Here is a 12680-nt window from a genome sequence, read left to right on the forward strand (position 1 = left end):
ATACGAATTAAAATTTTAGCCCTAGAACAATTAGTAATATTATAAAATTTTATGACTATTACCTGAAAATTTTTTGTATTATTAAAAGTTAGAAGTGGTCTTAATCTTGTTTAAATGTAAGTAGAAGATATAACATTATAAAAATAAGCCGCAATGATAATTACTACTTATATATATATATATCAGTTACGAACCTACAATTTTATCATCTTGATACTCCGGCGCGTGGACTCGATAAATTCTTGTGTAGATCTATCAATCGCGCCGCGGTACGTGCGCAATGAATACCTTTATATGTACTTGGGATTCTACAAAACACACGCATTACGTCGGCTCACGATACTTTGACTATAACCTGCACCATGCCTACCCACCAATTGTAGCGGTGCTGGCTCGCTAATTGTAAAAAGCGATTCTAGGCTCTCACGCAGAGAAATTCAATCGTCGCCTCCCTTCAGACGCCGAGACCACGTCCTCAACTCCTGAATGATGCGGCAACTAACAACCAACTTAAACAGTTCCCCAACTAGATCACTAACAATCCCCACCGCCAAGTAACTTCTAGGCAGGTGTTCCTTAATCAACGAAAGAGGCGACGTTTGAATTTCTTCCGCCATTTCTCCCAGCGCTATCGTTTTTTGATGTGGTACCAATGTCAACATGTCGATCTCATCATAACCCATTCATGCTTAGAATGTAAATGTTTTAATTGTTTAAACAACCTAAACTTAAGTCTCTTTGCAAAAGCTCTTGTGAGTAGTCACTCTAAAGAAGTCCAGCTAAGGTACATAAAAGCTTAGCGACATACCAATACGCTGCCTCCTTCGCTGTATTCGGGCAGCACAAGATCGGTCATTACTTATTGTCTTCTATTCTTTGGAGGAGGCCTACTTTGAAGTGTACATCTATCTGCTATTGTGATTATAATGATGATCCAAATTCAATGAAATTGCTAGAATGTTACAGCCCTAGCTGTGGGAAGAGCTTTCGCCAAGAAGACCTCGAGCTCAGTAACAAGTCTTGTCTAAACGCGTTTAACTCTCTGCAATCTGTAATCAAGTACAGCTGTTAATGCCATCGGGCATGCAGCATTCACCCATGTGAAATAAATATATTACTATGTACAACCCACGTGATATATAGCGTAATATATATTAATGACATTTTATACATAAACGTAATAATCGTGGCATAATAATATTCTCAGACTTCAAAATGAAAAACAAGTAACCCAAAATTATATTAGTTATTTTATTTTTTTTATTTCTAACAACATCAAAAAGTAATATATCGTCTTATTTACGAAAGAACGGACACTCCTCAACAGACAAGTGTTATAGGAACAATAAATTTGGTTATTATTATTGTTAAAATCGTCGGAGAACCCTGAATGCGGGCCGGCTTCAACCGCTCTTATTGTAAATCTACGTGGGATGCATATGTCCAGCAGTTGACATTCTATAGCTGATATGATGGGGTTGATATTTATAATCTTGTTCGCCTTTTCTACTGTAATAGAGTTCTGCGTACCATCATTTTAAAGTGAAGGCTTCATAAAAGAATTTCGAAGCCGTATAGATTAAGAGCAACGAATAATATTGAATATGAACATACTTTCAAGGCTTTATGTTTTCGTTTATAAATTCTTCTTTGAGGTAAAGATTCTCCTAAAAGTAAAACGTCGTAATTGTTTCACGTTTCTTACCTTACCTTTTTTATATTCATTATAGTTTTCTTAAGTCAATTTTTAATTGTGTTACAGTGCGTTTGAATATGCAATTATTGTTGAATTTTAAAATTTTCGCAGTTTCTGTTCTCTCTTTTAACGGAGAACTCATTCTGAGATACTTAGTTTTAATTGAAAAAGATTTCTCTTTCAAAGTTTTGAACAGTTAATTCACTGTCACTCCGTTCCATTATTAGAACATGTAGTTTAATTACTGTCTATTTTAGTAAACTCTTTCGTCTAATATTCAATGAATAAGTAGATTCCGCGTTTTCAAATTTATGTAAAATTATTAAAATTAAATTTTTCAAGGCTAATATTTTTACTGCATAATTTTTTAATAATATTTTTTTAATTAATGAATATCTTCTTTGGTTACATATTACCTTGTTCCCTACAAAGACAAATCCCAATACCCAGTCAATAAAATTGGTACTGCAATTCTAAAGTTATAAATAGTGTACCGAACACGACTTTATGAACTATGGGTTTTGTCCATAGATATATAATTCCCATAATTTATGTCATCAATAATTTTAATTCGTACTCTCCGTCATAGATTCTAGATCTATCTGCATACTGTTGCCATATTTTTAAGGGTTAAGAAAATTAATAAACTTTTGTAGCACAATGAAATCAGCCTAATGCGTTCTAAGTGACACTGCAGAGACAACTGCCAAGTTTCATTGCTTGTAAAACAACTTTCTGTCAACTCTCTATATTTTCGTAATAAAACAACAAAATTACAAATTCCGATTACAAATACAAGAGAATTATATACATGATGCTTTGTTGATACACACGTTATCATACGGATGTTGACTTGTATTTTTTTTTAATCTGACTACAAAATCACGTTTAGATTATCATATTTCACCAAGTACGTCAAAAATGTAATTGTTTCTTTTTTAATATTGATAATGAATGATTAATGATCAAATATTATGTATTTATATTTATCAATCAAGATTAAACATTAATAAGGATAATTAAAAGAATCCAGTACATTATCGTATGAAAGTCCATATTTTATTATTTGCGAATTACGACATAATCAAAACAATTATAATAAATAACTATTTATTACTTGATATTGTAGTACACCACAATGAAAGAAAATGTACGTAATTAAATAAGAAATAGACAAAGTAATATCTTTACAGGATACAAATCAGCTGTTACAACAATTGTTTTTTATTTTACAAATTCTGTTGGATGAAACTTAGGAAGGAGGTAACTCGCGCGAAGGCAGACGGTAGGTTTCTCTGGCAGCCCAAACCAGAGCCGAAAGAAGTGATACCAATCTAAAAACAATAATAAATATATTACAATACTGTACTAAATTAATTGCGAATATAAAAGACTATAAAATAATTTTGTCTCGATTTTGTAGGTCTCGCTACAAATATTAACATTTGATGTGATTAAAGTTATGCTGCTAGCCGATTTCGGCTTTGTGCAGCTTCTTCGAAATTTAGCTAACGGAAACAGCGGTCCATGATATAAACATTTACTCTGGACGATCGTATTCCAGTTACATCGATGACTTTCGTACGATGTGGAACTATACCCGTTTATTTGTATAGTGTTGTGAATGGAGTGTAATGTACGTTAGGAAGCAAAGACTATTCGGTGGTCAGAGGTTACATGGGCCTCTTCTAATCACTCTCGCTTGAATGCGAGCGAAGCGGACGCAGCCGCCGGTATCGCGAGTACGCGAGTAAAGATTGTGTAGTGTATTGAGACCGCCGCTGATTCGATTATGACGTAGACCTAGATTTCTAAGGGAGGCCGCGGATGACTAACCTTAAATGTTTTCCTTTGGAGAGGACATACGTGTGGAAGGAAATGCCTTCCTCACGTAGGAACTGAGTTAAACGACGGTAGTCGTCGACAGCCTGGGGGCTGATCATAATGCAATGACTGGTGTTTTTAGCCTTAACGTTTTCCATTTCGTAAACTAGTAGCCATTGGTGGACATTATTTTACGATTATTTTTCGTAGAGACAGACAGGGTGGAGGTTAGTACGCTGCGATCGGCATCCTCCCCAATCTTCTTTCTTTTTCCCGTGACGAGTGTAGCCGTCACCCCCGAGGTTGGACTTGAGACCGATGACTACTCTCTCCGAGTTCGGGTGGAACTATTCGGAACTGTAGGTGTAGTTGGAGGATTTGGGCGCTGCTTAGCGCCCTGGGAGGTCCGGGGACTACGGTAAGACAGCCAGGAAGAGGATGGGGAGGTTGCCGACCTAAGCATTGAGTTTCTCGAGATACTTGATGGCCATTAAACGGCTGAAAGCGATGAAGAGGTCCTCACAAGCGGGTATACCCAGGTCGTTGCGTCAGCATTAGGTCGAAAGAGAGTCTAAAAGAAGTGACCTGGACGATCAAGTAGATATATATATATATATATATATATATATATATATATATATATATATATATATATATATATATATATATATATATATCTACCTTATGATATAATTACGATAATTTAGGTAGCCCATAACGGAGCATATGATAAACATTTAATAAATAGATTTAAGCATAGAACCCAGTGTTGTAAATGTTATTTAAAAACAAGTTCACACTCAAGAAAGGTACATGGACAACAAATTTAAAATAAAATTCTGTAAGAAACACTTACCAAAACAGGGTTGTTGTTCAAAACAACAGTCAAAGGACCACCAGAGTCACCTTGGCAGGTACCTCGGTTGCCCGCACCGCTGGTGCAAATGTTTGACGAGTGCAGAATTAGAGGGAATGACAGAGAGCAGACATTGTTTGTAATCACGTTCATTGAGACGAAACTAAGGAATTGGTTGGTGGAGATATCACCATCTGCAATAAAAAAACATAATGAGTGCCACTCATACCAACACTAACCAAACATAATAATGCTTTGACAACATTAACAAAATATTTAAAAAATACGTTTCATAGTGAATATTCAATTTATTCAGTTATATGATGTAGATGTGTGAGGACTGTTCAAAATGTATCAAGAATTTGGGATTTCCACTATTTAGTTATTTTCTTTAAGTTACGATTTTCGTTTTTTTTAATTGGTCATGCTATTTTGGAAACCAAAGCTCAGTCATTCCACTAAATTCGACTGCAGACCAATAAAGTACGCCAAGTTAGGTCGAATGAGAAGATTTGCTATAAGTTTTCTGTTATACAGACGTTATGCACTATAAGCTCTTACCACAATATAGATTTTTCAAGGACAGATTTACGGTAGAATAAACATTTTTCTTTGTACCATAATAACACATGATATGCTTGTTGACCAAAACATATATTTCCCAGAAATATCCCCTCTAACCTTTTTTTGTTCCCGGGACAAAAATGGCCTGAGCATTTTTTTGTCGCTTTCAGGACAACGCTACGCTACAATTCAGAAGATAAAGGTTTCAAAGAGAAAGATGAACATAACCTCATAGAATTATTTTTTAAGAACTTCTATGATTCAAATTCGTTGGAAATATCGTTACTTAAAGGAGAGAAAATAAATGTTCATAAATTAATAATATTAAACACAAAATCTGTGATACTTTTTAAACGAACTTCATATGTGTCGGTTTTATGTGCATGTACATAGACATTAATAAAAAACTTACTGTCCCTTGTAAGTCCGAAACCAGAGGCAGTTGCGACGGAACCCGCGAAATTTTGATTTACTTGAGATCCGGAAGGCAGAGCGACTGCTGCAATGGTGTCTAGAAATAAAAACAATTTTAAAATAACATTTCTATCCTTTAGAGACTAAGTGTCGATATATGATATACTTACTTGAGTAGGAAACAGATCTAGGTAGGCGAATAACAGCAATGTCGTTACGCGCATTAGACGGATTCCAGTTGTTGTGCATAACAACAGAGGTAGACTCCAAGCGAGTACCGCCGCTGAACAGCCTAATAGATCCCAGAACGACTGTAAATCTCCAAGCTTGGTTTCGCCCGTCAAACCAACAATGAGCCGCAGTCAAAACTCTGTTTGGTCTGACTAAGACACCACCGCAAATACCACGCCCGGTTGTACCAACAATGTCAGAAATAAGACCAGCCTGAAAAAAAAACAAATATTATGATTTCAAATTATTAATAAGGTATATATATCAAATATAAGATTTCAAAGCTGATCTAGTTTTAATGCACGCATTCGCTAATTGATTTTAAGATATAGTTTAGTGTGACTTGTACTTTTCAAAAGTTGTAAGTTGTCATTGTTCACATTACAGAATTTTAACTTTATATACATAACAGTTTGTGCATTTAAAAAAATAGGTTAATAAGCATTCTATTTCTTAATGTTCCATATGTGTCGAGTTACAGACAACAAATTCAGATGGCGAAGGCTTATAACGATTCTCCACTATTACCGGTTTACAACCTAGTGAAAGTTTCTTCACTGTGAAGGCAATTATATCCTAGGACAGCCAGTACTTACAGTAATTATATTAAGACTTCAGATTGGAAAGCTACAAAGCTCGTCAGCACTTCAATCGACGCTCAATAAGGTGATGAAGTGATTTATATGGCATCTTATAGTAAATATATTTCAATATTTGATAAACATCTAATTTAAAACATAATCAAAGTCGCGGGAAGTTGCTATATGCGAACAGAGCAAGACCGGTCATCGTAGCGATCTTTGGAGGAGACATATGCCTTGAAGTGGGCGTCCATCGGCTGACATGTTGATGATGATCATGAATGCTTGAATTTGATAAATCAATTAAAACTTTATAATTTAAAAAAAATCGAACCTGCCATGGGAACTGCCCTTCTCTGGCTGCTGACCCGCCTACAATTCTAATCACTCCATTGTCGTAGTCTTCTTCCGCTTGCCGTACCCTTTCTGCTAATGGAATACCATATTTTTCCATGTACCCATAAGCGGTGTTATATTCGGGTATCTCTGGCTCGAAATACCTCGCATTGGCAACAGCACAAAGTGCTACGACAGCCAGAAGCAACTTCATTGTATTATTAAAAAGTTAGGTCTGATTACCAAAAAAAATTTCTTATATATACCTACAAGATACCACCAGTATCATTTAGTTACTAAGTTATGATAACAAAAATTAAAATATCATTTGATGTAATCAAAATTTAATATACTTATCTATAGCTTAAAATGTATAATTTAAAACATGTAAATAATATCGCAAGTTGCATCGTTGAGTGATTTTATTGAAACAAACATTTACGGTTAATATAGAATCGTATAATGATCGTCCATGTGTTCTTGTACGAAATTGCTGATTTCTATCGAAAAAAATTAAAATCCTATAATAATTCTAAATATTTTATAGACGCTGAGTGGGTAAGACTGATACTAGGTGCACAGGTGACATAGGTTGCGAGAAGGCACTTGATGCGGGCAGCGTAAGATCTGTCATCGTGGAGTCATCTTTGTAGAAGCCTTAAAACGGGTGGCTTTCGGCTGAAATGCTGATGATAATAATGATAATTCAAAATGGTTCATCCATAATTCAGCTTACTTCTGTCATTTACGAGAAGTTTATTGATTAAAAATATCCTAGGTTCAAGACTCAATGAATCCTTTAAAAGCAGCTTCTATTATCTCGAGAGTATTAATATTCTTTCCTTTGACGTAGGTATCTAAATTTATGAAAAATATACTTATCAATCGAAGCACTCTTTAGTGTGAAATCAATGGTGAGTTAATAATATTTTTTCACTCCCAATCACTCTCTTTTAGCAACTGTCTGTCGTGTAATATGTTGGTTAACGTTGTTTTGAAGCTTTTTCTCGGTATTTGAATGACAATTATCACTTGCTATTGTAGACAATACATATCCGCAGCAAATGTCTGATCTATTTTGAAAAGGTCGTTCCTTGCTGGAACAGTTGTTAAAATGCGTGTTATTTAAGCCTTTACAACTGGAGAAAGAACACTGACAGAGTAAAATAAAAATCGTTAAAACACATGAACAATTAATAAAAACTTGTGATTATAAACTAAAGTGCCAGTATTCCATAACGAAAATTTCGTAGGCAAATATATACATGTATAAATATATATATATCGTAACCTCCTATTTATATGTAAATGTAATAAGTATAAGGCATTAGGTCTGCCTATACAAAGATTATAAAATGAGGAAATTAATAAATAAAGATTTAATCTGCACGTAAATATATAATTTTTATCAATTATAATTCAAAGTTGTAGTCATGTATAATATTTTGAATTAAAATTGTTTTATAATAAGATATATTATGATAATTACGAAACAAACTAAGAATAAAAATAAATAAATGGAAAAATATAAATATATTAGAATATAGTCGAGACTATGTGTACCATTAAATACAGCGGTATAAACAACTAATATTAATAAATGGAAATTGAGAAAATGGAAATTCGAAAGGAGACAGAAATCTCTTTTGCAGAAAATACTGACTTTGATCAGGCTTTGTAGAATATTAAACACGAGTCCCGTATCTATCGATGAGTATATTTGAAAATAGTTCCTTACTAATTTCTTAACGATGTACTTCACGTTTTGTAGTATTATAATTCAAAGTACTTACTATCTAGTTAGGTACTTACCTATCCAAATTCGAATTAACAATCTTATACTTCATCCTTTTGACAATAGGCTACCACTGCTCGCTTCTTTTTACGTTATCTTTATGTTATTTTAGTTACCTCTTCGATAGATAATGTTTATTTATGTAATAAAATTCCTAATTTATTACGTACGTCATATTTGCGATTAAAAGATATCAGATTTGCTACCTATCTCATCCTTTCGCGCGACTAATACTAATTTTTTTTTTTATTATTGTACCTACTAAATTTTTGATCTTAAGAAATTCTACTTAAAAAATTAACAAATTTTACAAAGAAAAATTGTTACTCTCATATATCTCTACATATTAAGAGTAACTCTCTATTCACATTGTTCTATAAATCTTTAAAGCTTTCGATGATTCGATTGTTATTTACATTATTTTTATTAATATTGAAAATTTACATACTTAGCATAACTTTTTCATCGCTTGGAATAATGAAAATAGATGAATAAAAAGAAACAAAATTCGTAAAACATGATTTAATCTTATAATTGTGTGTAGTTTTTGGTACATGGATTCATTTCCCAGATTCTTTATTTTTAAATAAAATAATATTCGATTTTAATAAGATTCTTAGTTCAAATAGCATGTAACGTTACAAAGGAAAAGAATCCAAAATAAAAGCTACGGTATATTTCTTTCCTGTTGACATCTCACACATAAAGTTTGCTTTATTTATTCACGTTATATTGTATCTCTAATATAACAACTATCTACATTGATAATTATTTGATTCCAGGCGTACGTGGTTGAAATCAGTATTTTGCAATACATACGTAAGAATACCGTACTTAATATGATAAGATAATGTATAATAATAATTCAGTTATTAACGTTTAGGCATAAGCTATCATAATTATGACCAGGGCTGTTTACGCTTACAATGGGCAGACATATTTAATTTTGTACTCTGAAATTATATAAACTTACCTTATGAATTGATGTTGTCGTATCTATTTGAAATAAGGTTAGAAGTGGCTTGTATTTTGTGATAGATATATTATACTTCAGTTCGAAATAGTTATTTTTATTAACTCTTGGCTTTATATCCATAAATACAAACCAAAAGAAAAATTGTAAAATAGTGGCAAGCTAGTATTATTAATAAAATAGCGGAAAAAGAACAGCATAGTTAAAATAACGGCTACTATCTACTAACGATATTCTTGGTTAATCCTTTTTGTACTGAAAAATCATATTTAACGTTATGTTAGTTAATCTATATATATTGCGTAAGTAAGGACACCTTCGTAGAGATCTTGATCAACTCCTAGGGAGTAAAAGTCCTACTACTGACTCTACTTTTACAAACAACCTCTCAAAGGTAGTGCCCCCGGTGCACCGTAATTTTTATCCAAAGTAGCCGTAATAAAAGCTGATAATAAAATCAAACCAGAATCGCTGCACCGTGCGATAGCTGCAGCTACCTGTCACTAGAATATTCTCCCAACAAGAATAACTCTTGTTGCATTCTGCTAGCGTATGCCACACGCAACGTCTTTTTTATCATAATCATGACCGCTGATAGACTTCCAGAACAAGACGTAAGCCTCTTCCAAAGATCGCCACGATGTCGCCACTCAGCCAACCAGCGTCTTTCCGCGACATTGAATATGTCGTCAGTCCAACTAGTGGGACGTCTACCCACGCCGTGTTAAGTACAGTGAAAACGGATCGTATGCTCTAAAGAGCATGCTTTAGAGAGATATAGAGCAGCCAAAAAATCAGAGGATCCTGCCATTTGTTAAGTAAGTTTTCTAAAATATACTTGAAAATGGAACTCCCGTTTTATTTCATCAGTGATAACACCGATTTTATATAAACTTATTCGTAAAATTGTTACCAAATTTCATTTAAACAATCATCTTCTGAAGCTTTTGCGATCGGTCAAGACTACCTAAGGATTGCTTTTTAATTTAGGAGATGAATGCTAGCATCTGCTGTCTTAAAACTATCGGAAAATCAGAATCGTCTGTCACTATCCGGGGGAATAAGAGTAATAATATATTACTCGCAAAAGTACCTGTTGTTGTTGAAAATAGACAAGGTTTGAAATATTGTCGCCAATCATAATACGTTTACCTCCACTATAAAAATAAAAATCTGACACAAATATGCTTCTCAAGGCTAGTAAACTTGTAAATGTATAGCCTAACTTACGATATAGCTACCCCTACAGTCATAAAAAAATTCACTTCGTAGTAGATAAATGTGCCGTTGGTGTAAGGAACCACTTTAACATCCAGAGAATACATGATTTAAAAATTAAATATAATCCGTTTTTCACATACACTACGCCAAAATCAAACTCGCCGACCTGGAACATCGCTAATATATAAAACTAATATTCGTTTACAATAATGAGTATATATTCGAGAGATAGGCCCCTCTAAATCGACCGAGGCTTCCTACTTGCAATCAATAGGTTCGAAACATAGCACATAAATCTTCTTGAAGTTAAATTTGATAAACAATAGTAATACTGGTCACTAATTTTGTAGAAATTTTGAGTTTTTTTTGAGGATAGGGTAAAAGAAAGAGTTCAAAACAAAATTTGCTTAAAAAATTATTAGAAATATTTAATCATTTACAATGGTATTATCGACATTTATATACTTAAACAATAGGAAATTTTTATGCGTTTCAAACGGAGAAACACATTTAAAAGTTATCATTAAACTTTGCGTGAGAGTGGAGAAAAAATTACAAATGTTGTTTAATGAAGTCCAGGTATGAAGTCACTCGTACGAATACCGATGGCCACCCAATATCACAACCAAAAGCAATACCAAAGGATGTCACACCAATCTGCAAGAAACATTCAAATATATTAATGTGTTTTATATGCATACATGTTTTTATATGAAATAATCATCTAACGCTTCCAACCCTTAAACAAAAGTAATGTAGGTAAAACTACCTTTTAAAATAAAATAATTTTATAACAACTAAGTAACACATACCAAAACATTTTGGCCGCCACGATTGGTAACCAATGGGCCGCCCGAGTCGCCACCGCAAGCACCTACACCGCCGGTACCGCTGGTGCAAATGTGAGAACTCTGTATAACCGTAGGAAAGGCAACGTTGCACACGCTGTTTGTGATCACACTTAAGCTCACGTGACTCAGGAACTGATTAGAAGAAATAGAACCACCTGTAACAAAAGAATAATACATAAATATATAGATGTTTAACATTGTACAAAATCTACATTTTTAAACAAGATCAACCGCAACTCTTACGTAACAAGCGAAATGACAATATGATATATGTTAAAAGCAAAAAAGTTGCTACCGAAAGTTTTTAGCTCAAAATCCAAAGCAGCACCGTGTTTGCACTTAAGGTAAAGTACTTTTAAAAATCACGGATATACTTTCCATGATCTACATCAGTGAGGAAAAAACTCAGCAAAATAGATTTACCGCCAACAAAATCCTTTTTATTATCGTTCAAAATTGATTTGGAGTCTGCGCCTGACGATTTTGTAAAACCTCTTAGTAAAATTTTCAAAACAAGCCTTTAAATTAAGTTTAATTATATTAACGAAATTATTTACTTACCGCTACTGGTTAGACCAAAGCCTGAGGCAATAGCCCGCACCCCGGCGAAGGTCTGGTCAACATCTCCTGCACTCGGCAATGCAACGGGAGCGATTGTGGCTGAAAGAAAAATTTTAGATAAGTTTCTTAACTTCGAAGAAATTAATAAAATATCATAATAAAAATGAATATATCCTACATGAGGTCGCTACAGAATTGGGCAAGTAGATGACAGCTATATCGTTTCTGATCAAAAGTGGGAACCAATTTGGATGAGTAACCACGGCACTGGTCTGTAGTCTAGTCCCACCGGTGAACAAAAGTACTGAACCCAGCACTACAGTAAATCTCCAAGCTTGATTTTGTCCATCGTTCCAGCAATGAGCAGCAGTCAGTACTCTTTCCGAACTGAGCAGCGTACCGCCACAAACTCCTCGACCTGTCGTGCCTACAATATCAGATATAAGTCCAGCCTAAAACAAACGAAAACATTTAGTGGAATTTTATTTTAATTTTTATTAAAATAAATAAATTTAATGTTATTAATCATACCTGATAAGGGTACTGTCCAAGAGCAGCTGGGACTCCTCCGACAATCCTTGCCCCACTCAAAAATGCTTCTTCAGCCTTTTGAATTCTCTCAGCTTCAGGTATACCAATGTTTTTCAGATATCCATAAGCTGTGACGTGGTCAGGTACTTTGAACTCAATAGATTTAGAGTTCGCAAGAGCGACTAGTGCCACGAGAACCACTAACACCTTCATTGTGATGATTTCTTTGCAAAACATTGTAATAAC

General features: G+C 34.0%; 1 protein-coding gene across 1 annotated transcript; it reads right to left on the bottom strand.

Annotated features, from left to right (window-relative positions):
* Nucleotides 1-2925: 2925 nt before the first annotated feature.
* Nucleotides 2926-12673, bottom strand: LOC137932118 (transmembrane protease serine 9-like). Its single transcript, XM_068775696.1, has 10 exons — nucleotides 12435-12673; nucleotides 12082-12355; nucleotides 11904-12002; nucleotides 11304-11497; nucleotides 11048-11148; nucleotides 6501-6726; nucleotides 5525-5798; nucleotides 5353-5451; nucleotides 4377-4570; nucleotides 2926-3030 (listed from the first exon to the last, which is right to left on the bottom strand). Exons 1-10 carry the CDS (start codon nucleotides 12669-12671, stop codon nucleotides 2926-2928), a joined length of 1803 nt encoding a protein of 600 aa, XP_068631797.1. The 5' UTR covers nucleotides 12672-12673.
* Between the last annotated feature and the right edge of the window lie 7 nt (nucleotides 12674-12680).

This window comes from Battus philenor, unplaced genomic scaffold (assembly GCF_028537555.1).
Source record: "Battus philenor isolate CCGP_79_NKW_IND1 unplaced genomic scaffold, ilBatPhil1.0.hap1 SCAF_11, whole genome shotgun sequence".
NCBI classification, from domain to species: Eukaryota; Metazoa; Arthropoda; class Insecta; order Lepidoptera; family Papilionidae; genus Battus; species Battus philenor.